We start from the raw sequence: 27,982 nt of genomic DNA, 5'->3' as shown, positions 1-27,982 counted from the left end.
TGAAGCACAGACGTCATGCGAGGAGGCAGAAATTTCGTTGTAGCAGTTTCCGTCAAGGTTGCCAACTTTGCCATTCCTCTGGGCAATTATTCTCAATGAAACCATCTTTGTTTTGCGGTCTCGTACACGGACGCATTCTTAAATAACGTCTCTGTCATCTAGGATACGTTAGTACATCTATAAATACATCTTTCGGCAGACGAGCATTACGGAAGCATCGGGGATTCTGTGACTTGCCAATAACAACTTTGTAAAAGGAATCGTAACTCGGTCCTTGCGCTGCTTGGCTCGTGTGCACTCTTGGCAGTACAGTCGTCCACCGGCTTAGCTGTAGCAACGCTTTACCCACTTGTCGTCTCTTCCTGCTTTGGTGTAAGGTAATGTAGTCACAACTGCTGCATTTCTTTCAAAATTAAGGAGGCTGTAAAGTCCTCCACATTCGTTTGAACAGTTCTTCATTCGCGATAGTCCGCGCTAAAGCCAAATGTGATGTTCCAGCTAAGCCTGTGGATGACTGTATAAGTAGTGTTTTATTTTATGAGGCAGACTTAGCCTTGAATAAAACTTTTACGCTACTAATTGGCTTGCCTTCGGGCAAGCCTGTTCAACTAGAAGCCCAAGTTTTAGTCTCATTAGCAGGGGTGTAGCTGTTTATGAGACCAAATTTACAGCAAGGTGTGGAATACTGGCTTTCCATTGCACGCTTCTCCGTTCGGCACAAATGCACGACTGGGCACATCTTGTAAAATATGTGCCGCTTCGTCGATGCTGGAAATGTTACGATAAAGCTCCTGCAGCTCCGTGGCTACGTCAGTTATCCTCAGCTGTCTCATCAACTGTGCCACTTTCGCCGTGAATGGGCACCTTCTTGTACCACAAATCGAACCAGCCATTGATACAGCTAGCATTTGCCGCCAATTTGAAAAGCGCCCGCTGTTTCCACAATTACTGCGCTATTCGCGAGGAGGCCAACTTCCTTTCTATTTTGAAGCCACCCCCAAAGCGCTGCTTCCAGGTCGAGAAATTTGCAGCGCCGAACTCTTCCCCACTTGAGAAGCTTTGCTCGAGTCCATCCAGAATTTTTTTTCCGTTCTTCACGATTACTGACAAGGTCGCTGCTGAGACACCAAATTCCTTCGCGATGATAAAATTCCCTCGCATTGCCTTCTTTAGTTTCTCAACTTCTTTGATGAGTGCAAATTTCCGTTCTGAAGTCAATGCTTTGCGGTGCTTGAGATCCGGACGTTTCGATGCGGACGTTTCGATGCGGACGTTTCGATGCGGACGTTTCGATGCGGACGTTTCGGTGCAGGCGTTTCGGTGCAGGCGTTTCGGTGCAGACGTTTCGGTGCAGACGTTGCGGGCAGGCGTTTCGGTGCGGATGTTTCGGTGCGCACATTTCCGCGCACGGTAATCGTCGCCGAATGTTCCAAGCGTTGTTCTTACTTATATTTGTATCTTCATCAGACAGTATTGTTTTAGCGCTTCCGAACTGTTCTTTTTTTAAAGAACCGTGTGTCGACTGCGAGTGTGTAAACAAAAGATACACTCAGGTGTTGCTTCGGCGCGTAATACATGATTTGGAAACAGATATGAACAAATAACGCTGTTTATTTATTTTTGTACGTTATCATTCTTTTTGATGCGGATGGTTAAGAACATTTTGGACTCCAATTAGTTATTTTCCTGAAACAGTTCGTAAAACAGTTTCATCATCTGATTTAGCGGATAAAATACGGAACTTCGAGAGGGAGTGCTCAAATTTATTAATTCATTTATCAAGGCGAAAGCCTTAAGTGCCCCATTCTGTGAAAAAGCGTCGTCGTCGTCGTCCTGTCAAGAAATGACTGCTGTTGTGAAGAGTAAATAAAAAGAATTCCTCGGGGCACTTGGAGTTTGCTTACGTGCTTAGGAGGCAAAATCCTCGCGATACTTATCAATACAACTTGTTTACTGGTACATCGTACTTTCATGTCTTTGTTCGCTTTTGTTTCCTTATCTTTTGGCGCTAATTACTCCAACCGGCTTCTTTTCGGCTACACCGTGGAGCGTATAGGCGTTTCCTAGTCAGCACAGCCAAGCGACGCATGGCGCCATCTAGGGGCATGTGTGAAGCTATGTCCACGTGCATGTGACCCTCAATTTAACGGCTCAGAACCGCTCTGTCTCGTAGTGTAGTAGTTCCGCTCATGCGAAGCAAGCATAATAACCTGGGTTCAATCCCCGTAACTTTTTTTTTTCTTTTTCAGGGGTTTGTCATGTTTAAATATTGGCATTTGTTATCATGCATATAATCTATTTATGACATATTTATGCGTTATTAATGAGATTTTAGGTACTTTCGCGGCCTTTTGGTCAGTTTCAACTACTGCTTCTTGTACGTTCTTGCGGGTTTTCCACTGTTAGGTCGGTTTCGGCTATTTCTGTTGAATATTTTTCTACACCGTGGTTTTCAACCATTGCAGGTCCGTTTTGTATGGTTTAGGTTCGTTTATGCTGTGATATAACCCCCATAAGCAAGCTCAGGTGAATGCTGGCTGTACTGACTAGGAAACGCACATACGCCACCGTGGACGCGTCCCTTTCTTCGCTTTCGTTTCTTCGTCTTACAGCGGGAATTGCGTCAGCAAGCAGACTGGCATACGCCACAGCTTCCTTAAAATCAGGGTTTCGCGTGACTGGTGTGCGCCTGTTCTACTCACGTGCAGTCACGTTCAGGTGTCACGCGGCACGCGCTGTTCTACAAATTTTAGTTTCCAATGCATAGTTTTGTTAATTTTGTGAAGCGTGCTTGACCTCAAAGCTCCCGATTCCTGGCCAATCCCCCAAGTCTGTATGTGCCACAAACGAAGGAACAACAACGGCAACAAACTGCCATTAGATAACCGTCGTGTGATGTGTGTTTAGCATCTTTACTAGGACCATGGCCTGATGCGGGTCTTCAAAGGTTGTTCGTGCCTTGAATGTGTTTTCTACCGCGACAGGAATAGCGTCAAAGTATTAGGCGGCGTATAAGCGTTTTACCGTGAACCCAGGAACACCAACCCAGGAGGGCATTTTATCGACAACTATTAGAACTCACGAAAATTGTCATAAACAGTTGATTTGTATAGCCGGGTCTATGATGACCCTTTTATTGGTGAAATGGAGTAGCCGGGCGAACATCCGCTTCCAACCTTTCCAATCAGTAAACCAGTTAAACCACCACCACCTTTGTTCTACGCGGGCAACGTGCGAAGATAACGCAGTTCCTCGCAATAAAGAAAAACAAAGGAGATAGCCCAGCTGGTGCACCGCTCGGCTGCTACTGTACAGACCTGGGACCCGGGTTCAAATCTCAGCAGATCACATACTTGTTCTAAGGCTGAAGTTACCGAAGTTTATCGCTTCCGCTATGGGGTCAAATTTACGGCGGCCAACCGCGCTCTTTTGTCCCGTAACAAATTGGCAGCGACCGTCTTGGTCTCACAGTGCCCGACGCACGGTCCCTGACCGCTTCGCTCGGTGTCCGCGCATTGCATTGTGCGTCCGCTGTGCTGGTGGAACCGTCCGCTGATGCGGTTCTCCAGCGTGTGTCTTACTTCTCTGCCGGTTGATGAATGGCACAGAGGCACGCGCGTCCGCCTCGAATCGTGCGCTTCGTGAGTGGCCGTCCCACGACACACACCGCGCCGCCGCGATGTGGACGGCTGTGCGCCGATGTTTGCTTACCGCTTAATGAACGGATCGCAATCTCGCCTGTCATGGCGCCGCGGCTGCCCTTTGACCCCTGACGGCCGGACCGTGAGTTGTCTCAGGGTGATGTCTGTACAGCCGGAGCCCCCATGCGGAAGGCCTGTGCGCGAGAATTTTCTTGCTGGGGTGCGGCATTTCACTTTTGCTGCAGAACTTTGCACCGAGCTCTGCTTGCGCACTGTGCCGCTTATTGTTTGCCGTGCTAACAGAAATTGTTAGTCTGCTGCGATCTCTCGCGTCATTTTTGTTAACTTCGTAGAAAGCTATGCTTTCGAGCGTATTTCGATCTCGATGAACTATTCTGTGAGGCGAGCATGTATGAATTTCACTGTCTTCCCGTTCAATGAAGAACTGGGATGAAACTAAGTTTCGCTCTTATGTAGCGGTGCAAGCGAATCACCGCGCCATTTCAGTATTTTTTGTTCTGTTTTATTTCGATCGCTTTACACTGCATCTTTCGAACGACATTCGAGGTTCGTTTTTCTATAAGTTTTAGCAACCAATGAAATTTTGGACTCGACTTCGAACGAGTTAAATAGGAACTACGCACGAGTTCCACAACAGGCTTTGATGTACGATGAATACGTACACGCTACTGTATAGCCAAACATCAGTTGTTAAGGGGTTTCGTATCGCGTAATGGCCTATTGCTTCCCATTGGAACTAGCACTATTTAAACAATTCTCAGCGCGAAATGTCAGCTTTTTGGGTGTACGAACACATCGACTAACAATAAAAAATAGTTAAGTGTACAATTGCGACAGAAATGCGACGGCTAATTGTACGCGTCTGCCAAATACGTGTTCACTTAGTAGTGGAACGACTACTTATTGTCTTTCCCGTGTGTTCTTCTTCTTTACCAGGCTGGCTGGGGCGGGCCTCACCGCCGCTGGCCTGCAGGACATGGCGTACCTGCAGCAGCAGCACCACCAGCAGCAGCAGCAACAGCAGGCCCAGCAGCAGCAGCAGCAGCGCCGCCAGAGCGCCGACGCGGCGGCCGTGGCGGCGGCGCTGCAGTCGCCCTACCGGCTCAGTCCCTACATGGACCAGATGTACAGTCCTTTCCAGACCAGCCCGCAGCTGGCCATGCGCGTCCTCAGCCCCCTCGAGCACAGGGGTGAGTGGTGGTGCTCCTGGCTGCGGTCATCCAGGCTCGCATGCTGAACCACCACCCTATTTAACATTCCTATGGGACAGACTTAAAAATCATCGTTCACCGACACGAAAAGTTTTGCAGATCCATGAAAATGCTCCAAACGGCCTAGTTTGCTGATTTTTTAGATGTGTCACTTCTGTACTAAAATAAACACGCAAACTTGCTAGACAGCTAGCTCCACCTGGTGAGAAGTAGATAGACGAAAATGTGTTTCTTATGTACAGTTTATTTCAGTGAAGAAATTATACATTTCTGAAAGACGCACACTGGGCCGTTAAGAACATTTTAATGTATCTGTGCAACTTTTTGCATCGTTACACGATGCTTTCTAAACCCATGGGTGATGAATTAGTAAGCCAATAGGAATGTGATCAGGTGTGCCCCTTAAAATGGCTGAAACGTCATCCCGGTGTGTCTCCTGGCGAAGTGTGAAGGTAGAGTGCACTAGTTCACTCTACTGAAGGTCTGTCTGTCTGTCTGTCGATAAAATGTAGGCAAAACGCTTCCAAACCACTAAATTTGATACTTCAAACTTGTCAACATTGTTGACCAAAGAAGAAACCATTACGTATGTTTGAGGCAAAACATCATTACATAACTGGTACTAGGCAGTATTCTCTTAAAAATAGATGTGCACTTGATATTCGCGATCGCGAATAAAAAATAAACGTTGGAAACAATGACTTGACTCAAAAATACAAGGAAGAGCTCGTGCTAGAGCATATACGTCGTGGTGGAATTCCAAGCATGGCCTCCGAGATCACTCCGCGCGCGTTGCGCGCGGGGTGATCTTGGAGGCCATGGTCGAAGTCCCACAGTAAAGAAAAGGTTCCAGTTGATGACGTGAGCAGTGGAACGCGGTAAAATTGGGCTGACTTGAGCAAACCTCCACCGTGTTTATCGTGGGAGGAGCGGGACGGGAACGGAAGAGCGTGAGAGGAGGGCGGAGGAAGGAGAGGAGGTGCGAGATTTATTTACGTGGCAGGGGCGACAGAAGACTATCGTCTGTCGACGACATTTGCAGCGAAGTGAGCGGATACGCGGCCAGTTTTTTAATCTGTGCTTCACATGAGGACATTGTAACTGAATTACACAAACAGAATTAAAAAGACACGAAGCGCCACTGGTATCGATCTATTTCTTTCGACGTGCCCAGCGTTCGCTCCGCACCATGTCAAGCGGTGCTGTAGCGATATGCCGGAACTCGACCCAAACGTTCAGCAAAGCATACGTAACCGCCGCGTTACCTCCCCCTGCTGCAAAAACGAACTCCATCGGATGGCCGATCCCCGAAGACCGGTTGTACGATAGAGAGGCCGAACCCGGTCGAGGTGCGACTTGTATACGGATCCCATTCCGTTGACACCCGTTTTTGTAACATGCAGTCGCAGTTTCGATTCGAGGCGGGATTTTTTTTTTGACAAAGGCAGAAAAAAAAAGCGCCGTTTGGCGATATTTTGGCGCATGTGGAATATGTCCAGGCGGTCTAGATTGATCCGTAGCCCTCCGCCACAGCACACCCCCTAGCCCAAGTGTAGCTCCGTTGTGCTTGACCTCAATTTGAGTTTCGAGCACAGTATACCTTGATTTCTCTCCAAATAGCGACACACCCCAAATACGCAAACGCAACGCTGGGAGCAACCTGGCCCGAGCAGTTGTAAATCTTCGCTGCGAACACACCAAACATCGGCGCCATGTCGTCCATTGTTGCGTAAAGCGAAGTCGTTCGTTGAAGCGCGCAGCATCGGGCGGTGTAGCCAGTGGGATGGTACCTTCGACCTTCAACCGCGTGGTATCTATAGCCACTAAATAAGCCTATCTAGTGGCTCTAGTGGAACTTCGACGGAGGAGAGAAGAATACGCACTCATTCGATATGCGATGGCTCCGTTAATGGTAATCGCTCTCTACCGATACGCGGGGTTTTTAAACCCCATATTGGCGATTCGGTCGCAAATTGAACCTTGGAGTGGTGTGTACCCTTTCTCCGCCCGAGAAATGTGCAGTTTCGGAGAACGGGAGGTGGCCTGCCGGATTACCCCACCGAGCCTCGCCGTCAATCCCGTTCGTCGTGATCGGTATGCGAAGCCATGCATGTCGCTGCTGTCCAGGCGGTCGTGCCTTCCGGCAAATTAGCGCGACTAACTGCCACCGGCGCGCCGCCGCGTTTCATTTCCGCTCACGTTTTCGTTGTCCCTTTCAGTTTCGTCATTGCGCAAACGACGACGCCGCGGCTCGTTCCCACCGTCACTTCCATTTTTTCCGGGCGCGTCTGACGAGCGAGCAAGACGTCGCTCCATCCGGCGTATCGCGTCTCGGCCGGCCGACCGTGGAGAGCGACGAGCACGCTCTCCGCCGACATGGAGAACGCGGTGACTCTAAAACAAGCGTTCCATTTGGGCTTCACCGGCAGTGCGCGGCGCGTGGCTATTTTCGGAGGAGCTGCTGCAGCCCGAATGCGCGTTTGTGTCCGCCGCCGCCCACGGCTGATGACCGAGAGGGCCGCAGTTCACTGACGCGCGCCGGCCGGCGCAGTGAGTGCGCGTCCGCAGCAACGATTCGCTAGTCGTGCGTCGAGTGTTGACTGCTTCAATACCTTCTGAGCGTTGATGTTGTGTCTGTCTACCCCGCGTTTGTATGCATATCCCACCCAGTTATCCGATTTCCTCTTTTCTCACACACAGACGCACAAACAGTGCGAGGGAAATTGAAATAATATAATTGCGTCTTCGCGGTGTTTAGGGGATGGTGCTGGGGGTAGAGGCTGAAAACATTGTTGCAAAACAACAAAACCGTGTTGATAATTTATTTTGATATTAAATCTAACGAGTCGATCTATACCTTCTCACCCCCCCCTCCTCCCCCTCCCCCCGCCCTCAAAAAAAAAAAAAGCACCATGCGGTTTTAAAGGGGCACTGACACAAAATTTTGAAGGCGAGATAACGTCGGAGATAGATTGGTGGGAACACATATACATCATCTGCAAAATATCAGCGGCGAATACAGCCTAGAATATATTTAAAATCAATTTTGAAGTGTGCGAAACGCAACCGAGCAGCCAGCAGAGGACCACGCGCAATTGTAAATAAACAACATCCAAACACGTCACGAGTTTGTGTTTGCCGCTTCCGCACTACCGGCGTTTTACGCGGGCTCGCTGGGCTCGCCGCTCCAATCGGAGGGCCGGAGGGCGGAGCTTCTGCTCTCGAGAACGAACGACCCGGTCGTTGGCGGCGGAGGCGCCGTGATTTCGTCAGCTCATCGGGCAGCTGGCCGCGACCAAAGTTCTACAGCGATTCCAGGCACTCTGTTTCTATTACTGTTTATTACCACTGGATGCGAAAACGCGCCGGAGGCACGAAAAGCTCACTGAGCTAGCCGCACGGTCGCTGTGCAGGCGGCGGCCACGGCCGCGAAGTGGCCCAGGCCGGCTCGGGTAGCTCGAGTGATAGCTTGTTACCGCTGCACGAAATTGTCCCCAAGTCCCGACCATAGTGGCTTACATGAGAAAGGAGTTAATGATGCGATGGCGGGTTGCATTAAAAATTGTCATCTGCACCGCTTACGAGAGCGGAACTCCAATATCTGCCGCAGTGCTGAGCCGAACACATCTGTAGGCGGACCTGTAGGCAGACCGGCCGGCTGCTCCCAGCGCGCGTCTTGCCACCCACCGTCTCGAGCGTCGCGCGTCGTTCTTTAGCCGCGGTAGCATTTGCACTCGCAGCGCCTGCGTCACATCCACGGTCGCTTTTTAATTAAGCGCCTCACGAGATCAGTACGTGGGGGCATTCGCAGAAACTGCCGTCGATGCGGATTCGACAGTGCTGCGGCGGCTCTGCTCTGTGATATCCCTCCGACGGTCACGTGGTCAGCTTTGTTCACACAAAATCCACAAAATCCATCGTTTCGCGGCACTCGCTGAAACCGAAACTGCGACTGGCAGCATTTAAAATCCCTCTAATTAAACAACCGTCGCACGCTGAAGCAAATGAGGTTTCTACAGGTTATAAGTAGGTCACTAGCTACTTATCGCAACGAAAAAAACAAGATGCTAAATTTTTGTGTCAGTGCCCCTTTAAGGCGTATATCACCAAAGCTTGCACCTTTGGTTCTCTATGAAAACTTCATTACTGCTGTGTTGAACACTCTTTGCTAAGACAAATGAAAAGAAAAGCCTCTGAGTGGGCGAAGTGGGCACCGACGAGTCAAATCAGAGTTTTTGGAGTGCGCATAAAATGTGTTATGAAAGTTTCATGCTTGGGCACTTAATTCATACATCCACAGCAGTGTGTCGTATTACTCCCTCTTCCTTTTGTGTTCGTTTTATTCAAGCTGATTCCCACCGAAGATGTACCAACTAGCACAGACCAGAGCCATTTTATCATCCATAAGGCTTGGGCTTATTTGACTCAATTGATGTGCCCCCCCCCCCCTTCCCCCTCCCGGCGTTCATTTTTTCAGGACTGCACATGGACTACATCCAGCAGATGGCCGCGCTCGGTCAGCGGGGCCTCATGGAATTCCACACAGCCAGTGCGGCTGTCACACCAGACATTGCATTCTCAGCCGAAGGTATGGCCGGTCAGCCATAAAAATCGTTGGTTACAAGTGACGTCTGGGCTGTACTGGTAGCACCGGAACTGTGGCTAAGATCTAGCAGATCGTCGTAGGTGGCAGACCGAGCATAGACCAACAATTTTCACTGTGAAGAAAAAAATAATGAGAAAATAAAAAGGTTGCAGGGCCTTGATACAGGACGGCTTATATTGGCCCGAAAAACATGTCCTTTCAGCAATGCATTTGTGTTAGAGGTGAAGCCGACTTTAAGACAATCGGTGTAGGTTTGGTTTTTGTAAGCTGGCTTTCCCGCATGGCGTGTTGCACAGTGAAGCATGACCATCTACGGGGGAGTGCGGTTACAGCCCCACTTTATACCCCTTTCCAACGCTTCCGCCTTCCCGAGTCGTGTACACTCCTAGCAACGCCCGTCGTTTCTCTTCCCCCCGACACTGCGTAATGCTGCTCACTCTTCGGCAGCCACCTGTGCGGCTCACCAAAACCTGCGCCGTGATCGGTGTAGCCGCGCTATTATAAAACTATTGTCTCTACACACAAATCGTGTGCGCCATTAGTCTGGGACCTAAAGATAGTGCCACTGTGCTTCTAATTCAACATAGCAAATCCCCAATATAGCTAAACCCCACCATTACAAATACCTATAGAGCGCCAGCTTCGCTGGATGGCATTCTTCCCAGAGGGGAAGGGCTCCGATTTGTTTTTCTCTGTTTCAACAATGGTTGTGTTGAATCAAGTTTGTGTTAAAGTAATGGCACATAGTGTATCTTTCTGCATCGTTATAGCAAGAGAGGCCTTGTTTCACTATGCAAGCTACACAAAAGAAAAATGGCAAAACACACAGTACAGTTGTACAATCATTACAACTCAGCATGAAGAATGCATAAATGAACACCTTCCTTCGATATGTAGGTTTGGAAATGGGATTTTGTTGGTTCTGCATCGCATGGATGACCGTTTGCTTAGAAACTCCAGGGTATATAATACAACACTGTAGCAGCCACACGTAAACGATATCATATTTGAAATGGCAAAAATAAAATAAAATTAGGAATAACTAAAGTTAATAGAATGTGCATTGCAACCAAGGCTAGTAAGCTAAGTGGCTGTCACATCTTGATATGTATTGGTAATTTGGCCCACATGTTATTCTCAGCCTTGTTCACGTTATGTGGTAAATAGGGTGTTGCTGTTCTTATGCCACTGGGCAGATGGATTCTCTAAACGGATTGGCTTCCTCCTCCCGTGCAGGATCTCGGCTGGCTAGTCCCCGAGCAGGAGCCCGAGGTCGCAAGCGGGCGCTCTCCAGCTCACCTTACTCGGAAACCTTCGACATTGGCTCTATGATCCGGCTCTCCCCAAACTCCCTGGTCTCCTTCATGAACGGCTCGCGGAGCTCCAGTGCCAGCGGCTCCTATGGCCACCTCTCCGCAGGTACCAAATCCCTTCAAGAGGCACTAGAAGGCTGCTGAACCAAGCTTTTCTCTTTCACCATAGCTTCCATTCTGTTTAATCTAATGGGTTCAGCGTAACAAAGCTTTGGAGTGGGGAGGGGAAAGTAATTAGTCTTTTCCAATTTTTGGAATAACTCAAGGTTGTATTTGATCTATCAGAGCATGCATGGCTGTGTCAGTCTCGAAATGCTGCTGTAACAGTGTCAGGTTCTGAATTTCCGAAGAGAAATTGCCTGGAGAGATGTGCGCAATTTCAGCAGAAGACGTGCAGTATCACTGTGTACAGCGAGAGGTTAATTCATTGCAAAGTTCATGGGTGTGTTTTGTACTGTGCTTTGAGAGGTTATGTGGTTATGTGACTACACTTAAGCTAACTGCATCAACTGGACACCTCTTGGCTAGGGATGGGGGGTTTACCATATGTAAAAAAAAAAAAAAAAAGTGAGATAAAAGCCATACTTACAATGCGACATTGAAGGGGCCATGAAGACAAAATACAAGTTTATTTTATTAGAACGATTTTGTTTTTTATAGTGTCCCCAGTGCAAGTGCGGGTGCAAAGGTTTTATTCACTGAGAAATTAATCAATTGAAGTTAAAATTTTGTTTTTCCCGCTAAATCGTGTGTTTTCGTGGTCTGCAATGACATCACAGGAACCGACCACTCTGCAGCCGATTGCAAAGACTTGTTTACCATTAGTGAACTTAGATGGCGCCACCATACCGTGGCAAGCCGTTTTCTGCCTTTGGTTTGTTTTTGACCGTATTTGAACCTGGCTTGTTTTTGTTCAGGGAAAAAATAATCGTTTCGTGAAAACATAGTGCTCGCTGGACAAATATGGTCACGTAAGACACCGATCGGCCAGTGTCGTCTGAGGCAACCCCAAATCCCCGCAGTCCTGTGCAGCTAAACCAAGCATAGTGCGCGCAGTAACAACAGCAGTACACATCGGTAGCTCTATGTTTACGTGTGCTTTCATAACTTTCACTGTTTGTCCCTCCATTCTTACTGGTTTAGAAAGAGCGTGCCATAAATTTAAGCACGAATAGCTCGTTTGGCAAGCTTATAAGCTCTGGCTAATTTGCGTTTTTCTCTTCATGGCCCCTTTAAGCTTTCAACAGCTAGAACAACCACATTGCAAAACCCCGAGTTCGGGTTTTCTTTGCTATCTTAAATATTTTTCACTTTCTTTTGTCCTGCTTTCACGTTGGAAGGACTTTATTCGGTGAGTTATCCAGTTAAGTTGTTGTGCACTGTAAACATGCTTAGAGCAAGTTCATTGTAGGAATGTGAAGTGTTAATTGGTAGAAACATATTTACAGCTGGACTGCTCTACAATGTTGTGCCACCTAGCCATAATAATTCTTCAGCAGTTACACATGAAAAGTTTGAATAACCATGGAGTACACACTTAAATGAAGTATACACTTAAATTTAAATATCAGTCAGTGCAAAAACTGATATTACTGTGAAGCCCTTCTCACTAGGATTCTCCACTACTTACTTGGGCTATGTGCTTAGGGATGTGTCATTGTTTGCCCCCCCCCCAATACTGTATTATATTGTTCATGGCTGAGGACAAAATGTTAAGCAAGCTCTGTTTTCCATTTTTAAGTGACACCCTAAATAACGTAGTGCAATAAACAGAACATGTAATGTTGCAATGGTTAGTCAACCACTAATTATCCGCTTGTTTGGTTTACCTGTCATACCATTGAGGAGTAGTTAACCAATAGTCCAACTTGCAGGTTGATATTTTACGGCTGACTGATACGTGCCTGTACAGATTTTGTGATCCATTTCTGATTAGATTGCCTCCTTTTCGGATCCCGTTTAGGGACGCTGAGTCCAGCCATGAACATGGGTGCACCAAGCGTGGCCAGCCACCTCCAGCAGTTGCACCAGCTCAACCAGCTCATGAGGCCCCTGCTGTTGCCCGGTGCTGCTGCGTTTGCACCCCAGACCCTCTTGCCCACACCAGTGGTGCTCGGCGCAGCCCAGGGCAAGGTTGACACAAAGGTGAGAAAGCTCTCGCATCCGTCCTTGTGCTCATTGCTCTTGCCACAGATTTGTGACGAGTATTTCATGTCATACTCCTCGTCGTATGGCTTCAAAGTTGATGGAAATGGGCAGCTTCCATGACGAGCAATCATGAGCCATATCAAGGGCTTTTAATACGAACTTGCCTACGTTGAGTTTGAAAATGTTACTTGCGTTATGTTGTATCCGAAACACTGTCGCGCAACCTACATAATTTTTGCCGTAAAGAACCTGCACTTGTAAAAGCAAAACAGTCCAATGGTAGAGATCATAAGTGCGAAATAAAGGTGGCTTAAGTGGGGTTTGCTGAGTTGCTCTAGTAGTTTGGCACATGGCTGCTTTGTGTGGGAGAGACCAGTTGGCAACCAGGTCATTTTTTAAAAATAGCCGTAATCACAAATTTTTCGTTGTACGCTGTAGTATAGCCAGGTAGCCTCTTTGATATATTATGAAATTTCGTCGTTGCACTTTATAATTGAGTACTACAGTTATGTCATGGGACTCTGATATCCGATTTTGCCATCTGAGGATTTCTGAAACATAATGATGAAGCAATCAAGAATACATAAAGTTGTGATGTGTCAAGCATTATTTGACATCGTACCTAACTAGGTTTCCTAAACAACTCAATATATTTCGAAAGGCAAGGTAGTTTTCAGTATGACTTTACAAAAAAAAAAAAGACAGTACATTTAATTTCAAGTATTGCATGGTGAGCTGATCGATTGCAAGATGTGATTATGTCACCAAATGAGGTGGGGTGACCAGATTTTACCCGCTGTTCAACTTCGGAACACAATGTTGATGTCCATTACATACAAACAGGCCTCTGTTACTCATGCTTAATGCGGACTATTTTGTTTAATGAAGGAACAGATTTATTACAAGCTAGCAGGATACCAAAGCAAGCAGATGAGGCTTGGCAACAAGTTTAAGTTGCAATCATTTTTACGCATCAGGGAATGGCAACCATTTCCTCGGTTCATCACGCCTGAGCATAGCTCATTGCATCATCAGCTGCCTGCACAACTCTGCACAGCTAGCCAAACCGACGGCCCTGCTTCCTCGGCCGCACTCACGCAGAAAGCCTTGTCTTTCTCTTTGGCAGGATGCTGCCAGTGGTCGGGAAACAGCGAGCAACATAGTGAGCAGTACAGTGGACACTGAAGAGGCCCGGAGGCGAGTGAAGAAGGAAATGGACGGTGCGTCGATGGACGACGACCGAGATGGCTCCGGGGACATGAAGGACGAGCCGGGTGACTTCATTGAGACCAACTGCCACTGGAAGGAGTGCATCCGGGAGTTCCCCACACAAGACGACCTGGTCAAGGTGAGGGCTGTTGACTGAGCGCGTGGAGGTGGGGTCAGAATCTTCCACCTCTGTAACTGTTTTTAAACAGGACATGTGCAAATGATGTTTAGCTGGTAGATGCTGGGCTTGAAGTGAGCCGACTTGATAACACACACACACAAAAAAAAAGATTTTGCTGAGATTCTTTTGTGCTCTTCAAATTATATCTACCTATATTCTCTACTGATAGGTTTTCAACACTGGATGCCCTGCATTCCTGGGCCCGTTTGCCTGTACGCATAAGTTCCCGCTTAAGTTCCCGCTTACGAATAAGACGCCGATAAGTCGAAGTCAGCCACGGCAAATAAGCCGGCTGCCAGAAAACCCGACGGAAACGCCGCCTTACCCAAGCGCTTGTGTCAGTTTCGGGCAAACGACTTATTTCCTAGACAGCGCTAAAGTCGTAGTTGAGAACTTATTCTAACACTTATCGCGTTCGGGCAAACGGGCCCTGGTCGGGCTTGCAGAAGTGATGGGGAGGGGGAGGGGGAGGGGGGGGGGGGGGGTACTCACTGTGAAAGGGGTGAGAATTTTTTTTGTCTGTGATGTAACATCAAAGCAATTTGCTATTGTGACTTAATTATAGCTGTTACACCCGTTCTGTACACACCTTTTGTGTGTGTGGCTTTTTGGCACGGCTGTGGTGTTGTGCGAGCGAGCCAACCTAACGGCTGGCGCTATGTGGAGAAGGCTGAAAGGCGCATGCGCCCTGAGGCAAAGCCAACTTTTACTGTAAATGTTTCACACACACAAAAAAAATAAATAAAACCGGTATTAGTGTATCGAGAAGGTTTATGCTTAGGCATGGTTAAAAACCCCTGCTGAAATGAGTATTTATTGCTCCTGATCAACACTCGTGGGTCTTGAGTTATAAAAAGAAACTAGAGACAGACTGTATGGCGGAAATTGGCAGCTTGTGTCATTTGTTGCAGCTGACGCTGTTGGGACTATTGCTCCTTTTTTCTTTCATGATAATTATCGGAATTATCGCTAACAATAGTCGTAGCTGTATAGCAAAAACACCATTTCTTTTGTAAGTCATTGCACCCGTTGCTAATATGTTAGAGAAGCTCTACGAACAAGGTGGGGCCATGTTTAGCTGCGAAGTAACAAGAGTTATTTTGATTTACAAAGCATGTTTTATTAAATTCTTGATCTGCTTCTTTGTATGACTGTCCTTGGCTGAGCTAAAGCGCAGTAGACTTCTACAAGCACGAATCTGAATTTCGATCAGAATCTGAATTCTGATTGAAATTCATTTTAAACAACCGCCTTTTTCTGCATGAGTGAGAAATGAACCACTGGTGTATTCCAGATTTGTTAAATGCATCAGAAAATTTAGCTTTAATGAATTTAATTTTGCAGAAGTCTGTTATTGCATTTATAGAATTTTTACATTCTTTATGAGACGATACAGCAGAATTTTTTGTGTTCACAGCATTTTCACTTTCGAGATTCACACCCTTGAGCACTACCTGTGGCTGTTCTCTTAAACAAAATTAAACAAACTTGATGCAGGGATCACAAGCAGCTGCTTGCAATGCCCAGCTGGGTCATAACGTTATAAGTATGTATTTACTGTTACCACAAGCTCAGCATCAGGATTCAGGGATTTGTGTAATGTACACAACTGGGCATAACTTGTTCAATGTGCTGTGCACGCGTTTTTTAAGGAGCGCCCATTTTGTAGCATCTGGACAGTGCGAGTGTGCCAACCGTTTCCAGAATGCTGAGCCTAGTTTTCCTCTGCCTGCGTGCAGCACATCAACAACGACCACATCCACGGCAACAAGAAGTCCTTTGTGTGCCACTGGAAGGAGTGCTCGCGGGAGGAGAAGCCGTTCAAGGCGCAGTACATGCTGGTCGTTCACATGCGCCGCCACACGGGAGAGAAGCCGCACAAGTGCACCGTGAGTGTGGGCTGCATGCAATCTCTTTTTACGTTCCCCCTCCCTTCCTCACCATGCGTGACTATCAGGGATGCAGTGCCTCCTAAGTGCTCAGTGCCATAGCTCCATTTCACAGGACTTGGCTGAACTGATCTGCCTCTATAACAAGTGCATGAAAGAAATCATGGCATTTCATCAGAGTTATTGGCTACTGATCAAGACTATTTTAGAATGTTGCAAATGCATGTAGCTCTTGCTGCATCAGTTTGAAGATGATTGGTTGCTTCCTAACCTTTAAAGCTTCCCAGCCCCCGTATCGGGTTGTAGCCTGTTAGCGAATTCACTGCCAATATGGGGGTGCTTTTTTTACTCAATCTATTGTGACCTTCCTGTTTTTGTGGGCAGCGTAGAAATACAAATGTGGTGTTGCTGCGCCTCCTCCTCCCATCTTGTGCCAACAGTTTGAAGGCTGTGCCAAGGCCTACTCCCGACTTGAGAACCTCAAGACGCACCTCAGGTCACACACGGGGGAGAAACCTTACATGTGCGAGTTCCCGGGATGCACCAAGGCCTTCAGCAATGCTTCAGACAGGGCCAAGCACCAGAACAGGACTCACTCAAACGAGGTGGGCATCCCCATTGGCTCTTTTCTCATCACCTCTCATTCTAGCATGCGTTCTCTAATTAGTGTGTTTGTAACGAAAGGGAAAACAATTTTAGGTCTCCCTACCCTCATTTTTGATCGCCAAGTCATAATTGTAAAGCTCTTATTATTTAGGTTTTCTTTTTTTATTTTATAGATGATCTTCTGTGTAGGTAAAGGTAGCAACTTGCACTTGCCTGAAGACGCCTCATATTAAGTTGTTACTAAGCAAGCCCCAACATATTCATACCACTGCACAATGCTCAGTGGGCGCCTTCATTTCTGTAATCACGTAGTTCATGATGACACAAGTAGGCTCATGACAGAATCATGACAGAAGTAGGTTTTGCGCAATGCAATCATACCATTCTAACTTGGCGTCTGTGCTCAGTGATGCACTTGTGTTGGCTTCACCACATGATGCAGAAGTTACAGGAGAAAGCCAACTGCAGGGCACCGCGTTTAGAGTTTGCAAGTGACGATCCCGGTAAATAGGTTTGAGATGCATGTCACATCTCAGCCCCTCGTGCTCATTTTTATTAACAGCGGAGCCGTTGTTACGGGCCGTAGATTCGGGATTCGTGCGCGCCGAAAACTTTCAGCGAGGAGCGTTATCGTGCAAGCATCGCACAGCTGTCGCATTACCCATTCTACAACGGAAAGACACGTGGTAGTGGCCGCCGCAACACTTGAGAGGAGCGTGCGCATGCGCTCAGTATCGTAGCAGAGCCCTTCGCGTGGAACCTCGCATTGTCGTGAGCATGTGCTCAGTATCGTACAAGAGACCTCGCACGCAACGTCTTTGCAGTTCTCGGCTTGGCCCTGCTGCAGGTAGTTCACATGGCCGAGGAAGAGGCCGCGAACTGAAGGGCAGGCCGTGCTACTGAAACTAACTATGTGTCCGTCAATGTTCACCTACAACAGCTTTGCGATTCAAGTCTTGCACATGAGTGCAAGCTTCCCTAGATTTTGTGTTTCTGATCCTTTAGCCAGCATTTACTCCGTTTCCAGAACACCCACAGTGTCTACTTGCCTTCTCTTGTCTTCTACCTCCTCATCTTTAGTACATTCATATTGCATGCAGGATTGATATTCTTGAAATCGTTGTATCTGTAGTTGTATTTTTATGCCTGGAAACGTCAGCACCATGTTTCCGTGCGACTGAGAGAGCTGGGTGTGTTTTGTGGCTTTTCCAGAAACCCTACGTGTGCAAGGCCCCTGGTTGTACCAAGCGATACACGGACCCGAGCTCATTACGGAAGCATGTGAAGACAGTCCACGGAGCCGAGTTCTACGCCAACAAGAAGCACAAGGGCGGAGAGGGCGGGCCTGGGGATGGCAGCGGGGCTCTTCGGGACGGCATGGATCCCGCCGCCAGCAGTGAGGGCAGTCCCCGGTCAGACGATGGAGCCAGCAAGCTCGCGAGTGTGTCCAGCCCCAGTGTCAAGTCAGAGGTAAGCGGACCAGTGGGACTTTTTCCTCTTGCTCTCAAGCTGTGCTCACTTTGGGTATATAACTTCACGGACAGATTAAACGAACATCACTACTGCCCCTATTGCCCTTAGTAGAGCTCCAGTACTGCACAAGCACTGCCCTGGTTTGCTTTACTGAGTTGGATGTGGTTGTGATGCTTACGCATTTTGTTTCTGTACTGTTTTGCAGGACCAGGGCTCCCCACAAAACGACAGCAGTCCGTGCGAGGACAGCACCACGGACGGTCTTGGTTCCTTCGATCAGGGGTCCCTGGATGCTCCGATCAGTGACAACAGCGTCTCCACCACCTGTGGTCAGCTGGAGGCTCTGGACACCAGTGACAACGCCTGGGATGTGATGGACCCTGCAGATCTTGAAGTAAGGCACCTGTTCTGTGAGGCTAGTCTTCGCTTTGATTGTTTTTGCCTATTTGTCATCATTTGCATTGTTTTGAGGTGCTCGGGGAAAAACTGTGCAACAGCATTGTGCATTTCAAAGTTTGCGAAAGTTACCTGACACAACTGAGTTGAACTATCTCCCTTAAAAAAGGGAATAAGCAGGCAAAACACTTCCTGTAGAACCTTGGTGAACGGAACCTGTCAGGGTAGTGAGAAATGTTTATATGATCTAAAAATCCTTCTTCTAAAATGATCAAAGCCGGCACAAAGAATGAAAGGAAATGTACAACCAACTGATTTCACCGAGCATGTATTATAAAAGTTGCTAAAATGCCTGCTAGTGTCTCAGGTTATCATATTTAATCGCACAACTTTCAGTGCAAATAGGTTGTCACCCACTTATTTTTCTATCAGCCTAAACTTCGCAAGCACCCTCTCGCACACCAGGCCTTGGTTTTCTAACTAATCACAGGCCCAGAAACAAAGATCCTCCTCAAGTATATATAGTTTTCCTACATGTGCAGTTATGCTATGCTCTTATCTAGCTCACTCTTCCTGTCTCATACACAGCTATATCACAGGCAAACTTTTTTATTGAAAATGGGTTGTGTTAATTAACAGTGAAGAGCAGGAGGGAAAAATCGAAGAACTATTTGTAAAATGAGATTAACAAAAGCAGGCCAACAATTGAGGATCCCATATTTTAATCTTTATGAGGCAAGCAAGCCTGTTTTTCTAGATGAGCACGTAACACGTAAGGACAAACTGCTCTGGGATGCATAGTTGCGAACGAAAACCTGTGCGTAGAAATTCATTCAGTCAAGCAATGAAACAATCCTGGTGCGGCAAAACAAGTGTAAGCATAGCCACAGCATCAGATATGGAAACGTAGCCACAAAATTACCAACCTTTCAATTAAATGGTGTTAGTTGTACAGTTGTAGTGGGGTTTCTAAAGGACTGACTTGTTAGTTTGGCCATAAAGTCCACCCTTGTGTCCTCTCATATTTTTACATACAACACGTGTCTAGAAATCCGGATAGAAAAATTTTTTCAGGAAGAGGTGCTGTAGTTTTTTTGTCTGGTTTGTCAGACTAAGATAGCATGCTTGATTTTATCTTAATGTTGTTGTGTTGACCATGAATGAAAATTTTTGTCAGACTCCTAAACTTGGCAGAGGCATTGAACTGTTCAGAGGAACTAAAGAGCTCTGGAAGATAAGTTGCCCAAACTTTCTATTTTAGCAGTTTTCATGGCTTGTATGAATTGCAGATATAATATTCATCATGCTTTATTCTGTGTGCAGTCCTAATTGTTCAGTTCCAACCAAAGTCATGTGACATTAGCGACGTGTAATCGTAATGGGCACAATTACTCCCATTTCAGGATGAAAAGAATTTCAGGTTTTTATTTTTCTCTCGCTTGCCTGCGTAACTGAGTGAAGCTCACCAGCGTTTGGGTCCTTTCAGGTGGACGAGTTTGCAGCTGCAATTACCTGTGCGGTGACTTCATCAGGCAACCACACAGAAGCTGAAAGAAATGCGCACAACCGAATCCGGGGGAAGCTGCACGCACCTTTCAAGAACATCGGTGGTGGCTCTTTCTTGCCTGGTCCACACGTCAGTGAAACCGGCAAGTGACATTATGACCGTTCAGTGGGCAGCAGCTGTGTATTAAGGAACACACATATGTGCACTCACATGCACGGACTTTCCCAGAGATTGAATTCGATCTAATGATGTGACTCTGAATCTCTGATCTAGAAATTGAAATGCATATTTAAGCCCATTATCACGAGCCTGGGATTGCCATAATGATATCTCTGGATTTCCAGACGTTTGTATTGCCTAGTACTCATTTTGCTTTGTGTCGACAAGAAGCCAGTTAAGTGCCATTCATTCTCAATTTTCTTGGTATGTCTGAGAATGGAGGATCTTTCTCAGCAAAGGTGTTAATTCATAAGGAACTAGCAGTGTAATGTCACCACACTGCAGTTCCTTGCATTGTGGTCCTATTCAGAAGTAGGCAGGTCTTTGTACACATTGTTTATGAAAGCGAGAAGTTCAGGTAACTGTAAAAAACTTGTCAAATATTGCAATAGATGACTTCTGCAGCAGTGGTTGTACCGTAAAGTTTCGAGCAAACGCCCACCCCCACGACATCGCCCACTCCCCTTTAGGGGTGAAATATTCCATTTGCTAAAAGACCCCAAAGATCGCCGACCCCTAAAATCGATGACTTTAGCGCCGATGAGTGAACAAAACAAGCACAAATCATCTACTCGTGTGTTAATGCAGTCACTTATTTGTCCTTTCCGCACTTGAGCCAGAAGTTCACCCTTCTGGTATAGTTTCTTGATATCTCCGCAGTTTTTGTTGGCAGTGTGACCACTTTTCTAGTTTTTCGCACCCAACCTGAAAGATCACCCATCCCGTATTTTTCACTTGATATCTATGTACATTCTTTCGGAACTTTACGGTAAGCACGCTTGGATTTTTATAACCAAACGACCAAAAATCGTCATATCATGCTGTTTTGCTAAGCTTTCTAAGTGCTGAAAGAGGGGGAAATATGTACCTGTGAACAGCCTGACTTTAACAATGGTCAAGGAAGTGACTAGCAGAATTCTTACCACATACAGTGCAACTTACGCTTTCTGGCTTTCAATGTGTGCCACCTGTTTCGCCCAGGAGGGGGTCACCTTCATCGTCACGGCGGTAGCCGTCTACCGCATGGTGGGGACAACCAGAAGAACCTGGTCAACCTGTGCAACTCCGGAAGCCAGATCCCAGCTCCAGGTATGCAATAGTACTCAACTCCAAGTGTCTATTGCCAGACTTGCAATGTGAACCCACAAGCATTTACTGCACACTTTCAAAGGTTTTGATCAGTGTGTGGGCACGTGTGTCATTGTAGTTGGATCATGACCACAGCTCCCTAACTGTGCAGTTGGCAGGTAGGATGAAGTGCTACCATACCTTGTAAAGAATAAAATCCCCCTCTACATTCTGTTCTTTGTGCTAGGGACAGTAAGTCGTACATGAGCAGCAACATAACGATTCCAACCGCCACGTTAGATAAAAGTAATATATAAAATGCCATTGCCCTCGCACCAAGGGACATCATTTCTTCCTCACCACACGCCAATGTAATGCCATCAGTATTGCAGATATAACCTTGATCCATTTATAAAAAAACTAAGCTTTGGTAACTCCCTCAGCTTCACTCCAGCCACAAAAGACAATTTTTAACCGAAAAAATTGCGAGAGGTATAGAAAACCATGCACCTTTTCGTCTAACGACGACGATGGTTGAATGCAAAGCTTGTCCTTGATGGATTCCTTCGTTGTGGTCTGAGTTTGGACTTCGGTTCACAGCCAGTTTTGACTTTGACTGGTTGAGCTTCCACTTTGACTCGCTTGCAGTTTGGACTTGATTGGAGCAGCTTAGACTTTGACCCTTCACCATTTTATTTTGCAACAAGAAAGCTTTGCGTTCGACCATTTTCGTCGACATTGTTATGGGAAAAAACCAAACTTGTATTTTCTGTTCATGGCTCCTTTAAGGCTAATTCATAATACAGTGAAATCTCGATGATACGATTCTGGGTGACATGAATTTCAGGATGATACAAATTTCTGTGAAGTCCGTGCGAAATTGCATTGTTTGCAATGGTAAAAATTTCGGTTGTTACAAACGGACCTGCGCGGCCTGGCGGATGATACGAATGAGCCGGCGAGGCGCCCGACTGCCGAGCAAGCATGCGACGGCGACGTACTGGCTCTCTCTCCCCTCTTTGTCACTCTTTCTAGAGAAACGGCTGGGCTGTTGTTTTCTGCTCGCAAAAATGTGCCGCGCATGCCACAGGCGTGCTAACGCTGCCGCGAAATCACCCGCATGTTGCATGCGGCGCGGTCGGTGGCGGCAACATGGCGGCGGCGAAGTGATCGGGGCGCACGAGAGACAGTTTCTAACTGCTCTTTAAAATGCTGCTAAAGGCACACACGAAGTTGCTTTCCAGTAAAAGAGCTGATAATGCGGAAAAACACGGTACATAAAACGTTACCTGTGCTGCTAGTGAAAGCGCTGATGAAATATCTGCCGGAATGGTAAGCCTAACATCTCCGGCGGAGCCAGCTGGCTGTTTCAAGTGCTTCAAAGCTCCTTCCACTGCCGTGCACGTCGCGCATCATTTTCTGACCGAGGCAGAAGCTTCCGCGGGCGCGGAATCATCAACATGGGTGTGAAAAAATCGCACACGCAACGACAACGCGCATGAATCGTGCGAAAAAACATGCCATGCATTTCATGCCTTGACTGTTGCGGCGTGTAGTGAGTTCGGGCACCGTGAGTGAGGAGACGAATGCGAAGTTTTGCGCACAAGGACTTCTCAGCGACATGGAGGTTAAAAAAAAAAAGAAATTTCTTCACACGGAAGTAAGAAAAGAAATAAACGAAAACTTTATTGAGTGCTCAATTAATTGGTCTGTGTTGGTTCATACGAATTTCGGATGATACGAACATTTTTCGCGATCCCGTAAAATTCGTATCAGCGAGATTTTACTGTATTCACACTTAACTCTTATAACCCTTAATATTGTGCAATTGAGGGGAATAAACAGTTTATTCTATTGCAGATCATAGTATGAACTTGTGTTCAAGTTTTTGGCATGTAAAACATTGTAAGTAGCTGGAATTTGGGTTCATGTGCCAGCATGTAAAGTTTCTGATTACAACTGTTTGCTCCCCCAGGCTGTGTTCCTCGCCAGACCACGTTGCTGATCAGTCGCCGGGGCAGCAGCACGAGCACCGTGAGCTCCTTCTACAGCAGCATGTGCTCCGATGCCAGCCCCCAGGCATCGACCGGCAGCGAAGCGTCCCGCAGCCTCGCAACCAACTCCTCGTGTGATCCGATCGCCAGCGGCTGCTCCTCAAGGCGGGCCCACGATCCAATCAGCAGCCTCTCCACGCACTTCCGGAGGGTCCACATACCCACCCTAGCCAACACGAGCAACCTGGTGGTGCAGCCGCAAAATGTGGCCATGACCGCCACCATGATGCTGCCGCCGGCCACACCGCAGAACATGGAAGTGCTGCACGAGCAGGAGGACTCGTCAAGCATGCAGTCGCAGCTGGGCTCCCCTGGCTCGCAGAGCACTCAGGTCGGCGGTTGCGGCCCAAACTCCGCAGCACCGGTAAGCTGCAACCCCACTTCTGCGGTTGAGTACAGTGACCACCAGCACCCCAATGAGGGCGCGGCACTCAACTGTGGGACGGACAAGCCAGTGGAGGAGCTGGATGATCTGGTTCTTCCGGACGAGCTCATCAACTACCTGGCACAGCGGGAACGGCCGGGTTCTGCCATGAGCCAAGCCGTGTCCAGCGTGAGCCAGTACGACGAGATCCGTAACAAGAACAACTGCGGAGCCACTAATGCCAGTGGCTCACTGAGCAACGGCCACTCTTGCTACTCCAATTCCTCTTATGCCAGGCGTGCTGCGAACCAGCCGCATACGAGTCCGCCGAGCCACCAGCCGAGCACTGCATGTTCTGTTGGTTCCCAACCCAAGAACTGTGCCAGTGGAACGTGTGCGCAACCTGTGGGCCCTGCTGCTGGTGCCATGACAGGAAACCAGGCCTACTACCAACCTAGTCAGCAAGCTGTTCCGGGCTGCCAGCCTGCTAACAGCTGGCCCATGCAGCAACACCAGCAGCAGCAGCATGTTCATCAGCAACAGAACCTAGCTCCACTCGGCCACCCACAACCACCTCCTCCTCTTCCACCTCCTCTCCCACCACCACAACCACATCCAGTTCCTCAGCATCCTATCCATCACCCTGGCATGCATCAGCAGCGACTCCACACCCCGCAGAGCCAAGGGAGCCACCAGGGCCCACATTCTCCGGGCCGTCACCACAGTCACCGTGCACATCATTCGGCACCCAGCTTTGGCCCAGAGCAGCAACATTACGGACAGCCTCTGCACTCGGGTCACAGCATGGGCCAGCCGGGATACTCAACACCAGTACCTTATCATGCTCCTCCGCAGCAGCAGCCGAGCTTCCATCCCGCCTACAACCCTCCTACTTACTGTGGTAGAGGCCAATACCTGCACAACGGCAACGATCAGCAGAGGGTGGCAGCCCAGGCAAAGATGGGAGGCCACGCTTGCATGGGAAGCTTTAGCCACCACACTCAAAGCCAGCCAGCTAACAGTTGCTGCCATCAACCGCGCCCGGCCCAGCAGCCACCGCAGGACTGTCACGTCCACCAACAGATGAGTGGCCAGATGCCTCCGCCGGCGTACACCCAGATGCAACCACCGCCGCCTTACCAGCCAAACCCCTGCCAACAGCAATACTACTGTCAGTGTGGAGTGCCAACCTGTAGAAATGCACCGCATCACCCACAGCCTCCAGCTCACAGCGTGTATCCTACGAACAACCACGTGCAGCCGTACCAGGAAAACAGAGGTGCCTACAGGCCAGTGCCAAACCATGCCGCCGTCCACATGCCTCAATCAAACCTCGTGGTTCAGCCGCAACAGCAGGCCTGCCACCCGCCGCCGGCGTCGCCCATGCCTGCTCCTCCACTGCCCCCATCACCGGCTCCCCAGACGCCATCTGTACAGTCAGCTGTGGCCACCTACGGCACGTCGCACTCCAGCAGCTGCCAGGGGGCTTGCTTGCACAGATCTCAAAGCAACCAGTGCGGCAGCCACCCGCCGTCTGCGAGGAACAGCTGTGTGGAGAAACCCGCTCAATACAGCCAGACGGGCCTCAGCAACCACAAATGCTCAAGGTGCAGCAACTGCTCAAAGTCGCAGCAGCAGCCCGAGATCCAGTGCCGCAGTGTCAGCCAGTCCTCGCGTGCGGCAATGCCGCCCGACACGTACCGGCGCACCCTGGAGTATGTCCAGCAGTGCCAGCAACTCGCAGCCACTGAGGGAATCGAGGGACCGCCAGTGCCGGACTTGTCACACGGTTCAACGCAGGCTGCTCCCCCGGCAGTCGTGCAACCAGTTGTAGCGCAACCGCCGGCCATGCCTCCGCCATCTATCACAAACGTGCAAGCGGGTGCTTCACTCCAGCAGCCTCCTGAGGGTCCTGCTCAACTCGGAATGGTCTTGTCTCCAGGCTGCAACAAGGTGACCAGCACCACGGACAAATCGGAAGCGTCGCAGTGTCTCCTTGTGGAAGGGCTTCCGACGCAACAGCAGCAACAGGCAGGAACGGAAAACTGCGGTGCAGTACTTTCACCCAAGGCGTCGCCCAACAAAGCAACAGGACAGAAGAACCCCATGAACTCTGCCAGAGCCCTGAGTGCACGAGAAAGCAGACCGCATCCACATTCCCCTCTTCTGTGCACCAGTAACATGGTGATCAATGACATGAGTGCCACGCTATCATCCCTTATGCAAGAGACAAAGTGCTTGCAGCTCTTACAGTGAGTGACTGCATTGGGCTTGTGTGTGCTATTATCGTGACACGGTGTGCAAGGAAAGATGCCCAGCTCCTGAAGAAGTCGTGTATGTGCCTTTTGGAATGTGAACAGTTTCGTGGGAAGTGACTGCTGTGGTTTTTTTACAAACTCAGGAAGTACAGTTGCACTTGTACATATCTGTACAAATGAATTTGCATGTGCATTTGTTGTATCATTCAGCCATGTGTCATTACCTGCATTTTTTTAATTTTATTACCTTCCTGTTACATCTCTGACAACACCAGTGTTGCCTTATTGAAGAAGTGCAATTCCTATGTACACAGTCTTGAAACAGCAGCTCATAAATTATTTGTTTTTGTCCCACTGATGAAGTAGCTTTATTAAAGCAGTGCTGTTTGTCCAAATTGAATACTTGTGGCCTTGTTTTCCTGCCAGTGCACTGAAGTTTTAAATGGAATGATGGGAGGTGAATTCATGGGCGCTCGTTAATGTGGGCATTTTTCTTTTACAACGAAATTTAAGGGCCAGAAAAAAAAAACAGGGTTGACTACTCTTTTGTAGGCATTTGAAAGAACATATAATGTACGCTGTAGTTGTGTTGAATCATCTTCCACACCTCTAAACTCACTATCCTCTTTTCACCCACTTCCACTGCACTACTGAAGGGAAGTTTTAACTATTAGGCTCATTTTTCAATTTTTTTCTTGGGTGCTTGCCATCCACTAGACAGGATCAAATTCGTTTGAGGAAAGCAACAAAAATATTAGTACACAGTATATGCTGGTTCTAGGATGTTTGAAAGTACGAATGAAACAATGGTCGTTGTGAACTACCAAGGCAATCATTGTGGCATCACCACCATTTTACACACAGGAATGAAAGAAGCAGAAATTGGAGCCACCCTTTAGGCTATCTACCCATTGGAACTATCAAATGGAAGCTTGAACACCACTGCACACTCTCAAAAAGCCGTTGTATTGTTGGCTGCAGGCAGGGTACCTAAATGCCCGTGAAAGGTTCTTCCATCCACCCATGATGAAAGTTCACACCACATCAACATCCGGTCACGAGCACCTGGAAGGGAACGATGCAGCCAACCGAAGAGCACATGAACTTATGTCCTGTGCTCCTCTCTGACCCCAACTACCACACTCTCCTCCCCGAAAAATGTAGAAAATGTCTCCTCCTCTTCTGCCTATGAACACCATGCATCCCCATGCCACACAGGTGTCTCAACGTCAGAGTTGCAGACTCTCCACAAAGTACAAACCAACACAACTATCCAAGAATCTAGATGGGCAAAGATGTTTTGTGCGAAATGCCCAACATCAACTTAAAGCTGCGTTAAGTATGGGGAAACGTGCACCACTTTCTACACAACCTAGTCATAATCAAGTGAAGGCGGAGGCTGCTCCCCAGGGAAGGAGAACTCAAGCATTATAAATTTCACTTCTTTCAAGATGTGGGAGGCGGCCTGAGCCGGCTCGTTGCCTCTGAAATCTGTGCGAGCTGATTGAGAGGGCAATGGAAGGAGCTGCTGCATCTGGGGCCCTGGACTTGGGTTTCCACCATTGGGTTTCCACCCTACCATCTGTTTCCAAGCTCCCAATACACACCTAACTTAAATCTCTCTCTCTCTTAGCAAAAGAAAAACCCCAAAAAGTTAAAAGTTCAGTTCGGCCTTGACGCGAGGCAATAAACACTGAAACACTGACACTGTCGCCTTCTTGCTCAAGTTGACCAACTCCCCAAAGCTGCAACCCTTCACGTCCATGTCTTCAGCCAAACAAGCTTAGATGACCTCAGCCTCTCATGCCCTTTAGCGAT

The 27,982-nt window shown here is 48.0% G+C and overlaps 1 protein-coding gene across 2 annotated transcripts in view; it reads left to right on the top strand.

The window, feature by feature from the left end:
- Nucleotides 1-26,564, top strand: part of Ci (transcriptional activator cubitus interruptus) — a 90,073-nt gene extending 63,509 nt beyond the window's left edge. For both annotated transcript variants that reach the window (XM_077706512.1, XM_077706511.1), the window contains exons 2-13: nt 4,599-4,852; nt 9,351-9,461; nt 10,716-10,898; nt 12,756-12,937; nt 14,067-14,288; nt 16,070-16,219; nt 16,660-16,824; nt 18,038-18,295; nt 18,504-18,692; nt 20,181-20,343; nt 21,402-21,509; nt 23,464-26,564. In XM_077706512.1, the coding sequence (XP_077562638.1) occupies nt 4,639-4,852; nt 9,351-9,461; nt 10,716-10,898; nt 12,756-12,937; nt 14,067-14,288; nt 16,070-16,219; nt 16,660-16,824; nt 18,038-18,295; nt 18,504-18,692; nt 20,181-20,343; nt 21,402-21,509; nt 23,464-26,162 (4,644 nt within the window). In that variant the 5' untranslated portion in view covers nt 4,599-4,638 and the 3' untranslated portion in view covers nt 26,163-26,564. The remainder of the gene's footprint in view (nt 1-4,598; nt 4,853-9,350; nt 9,462-10,715; nt 10,899-12,755; nt 12,938-14,066; nt 14,289-16,069; nt 16,220-16,659; nt 16,825-18,037; nt 18,296-18,503; nt 18,693-20,180; nt 20,344-21,401; nt 21,510-23,463) is intronic.
- Nucleotides 26,565-27,982: the final 1,418 nt, after the last annotated feature.

This window comes from Haemaphysalis longicornis, unplaced genomic scaffold (assembly GCF_048455015.1).
Source record: "Haemaphysalis longicornis isolate Haplotype H1 unplaced genomic scaffold, Haemaphysalis longicornis Haplotype H1 scaffold_4, whole genome shotgun sequence".
NCBI classification, from domain to species: domain Eukaryota; kingdom Metazoa; phylum Arthropoda; class Arachnida; order Ixodida; family Ixodidae; genus Haemaphysalis; species Haemaphysalis longicornis.
Note: the sequence above shows the minus strand (reverse complement) of the source record. Positions and strands in the feature narration are given on the sequence as shown.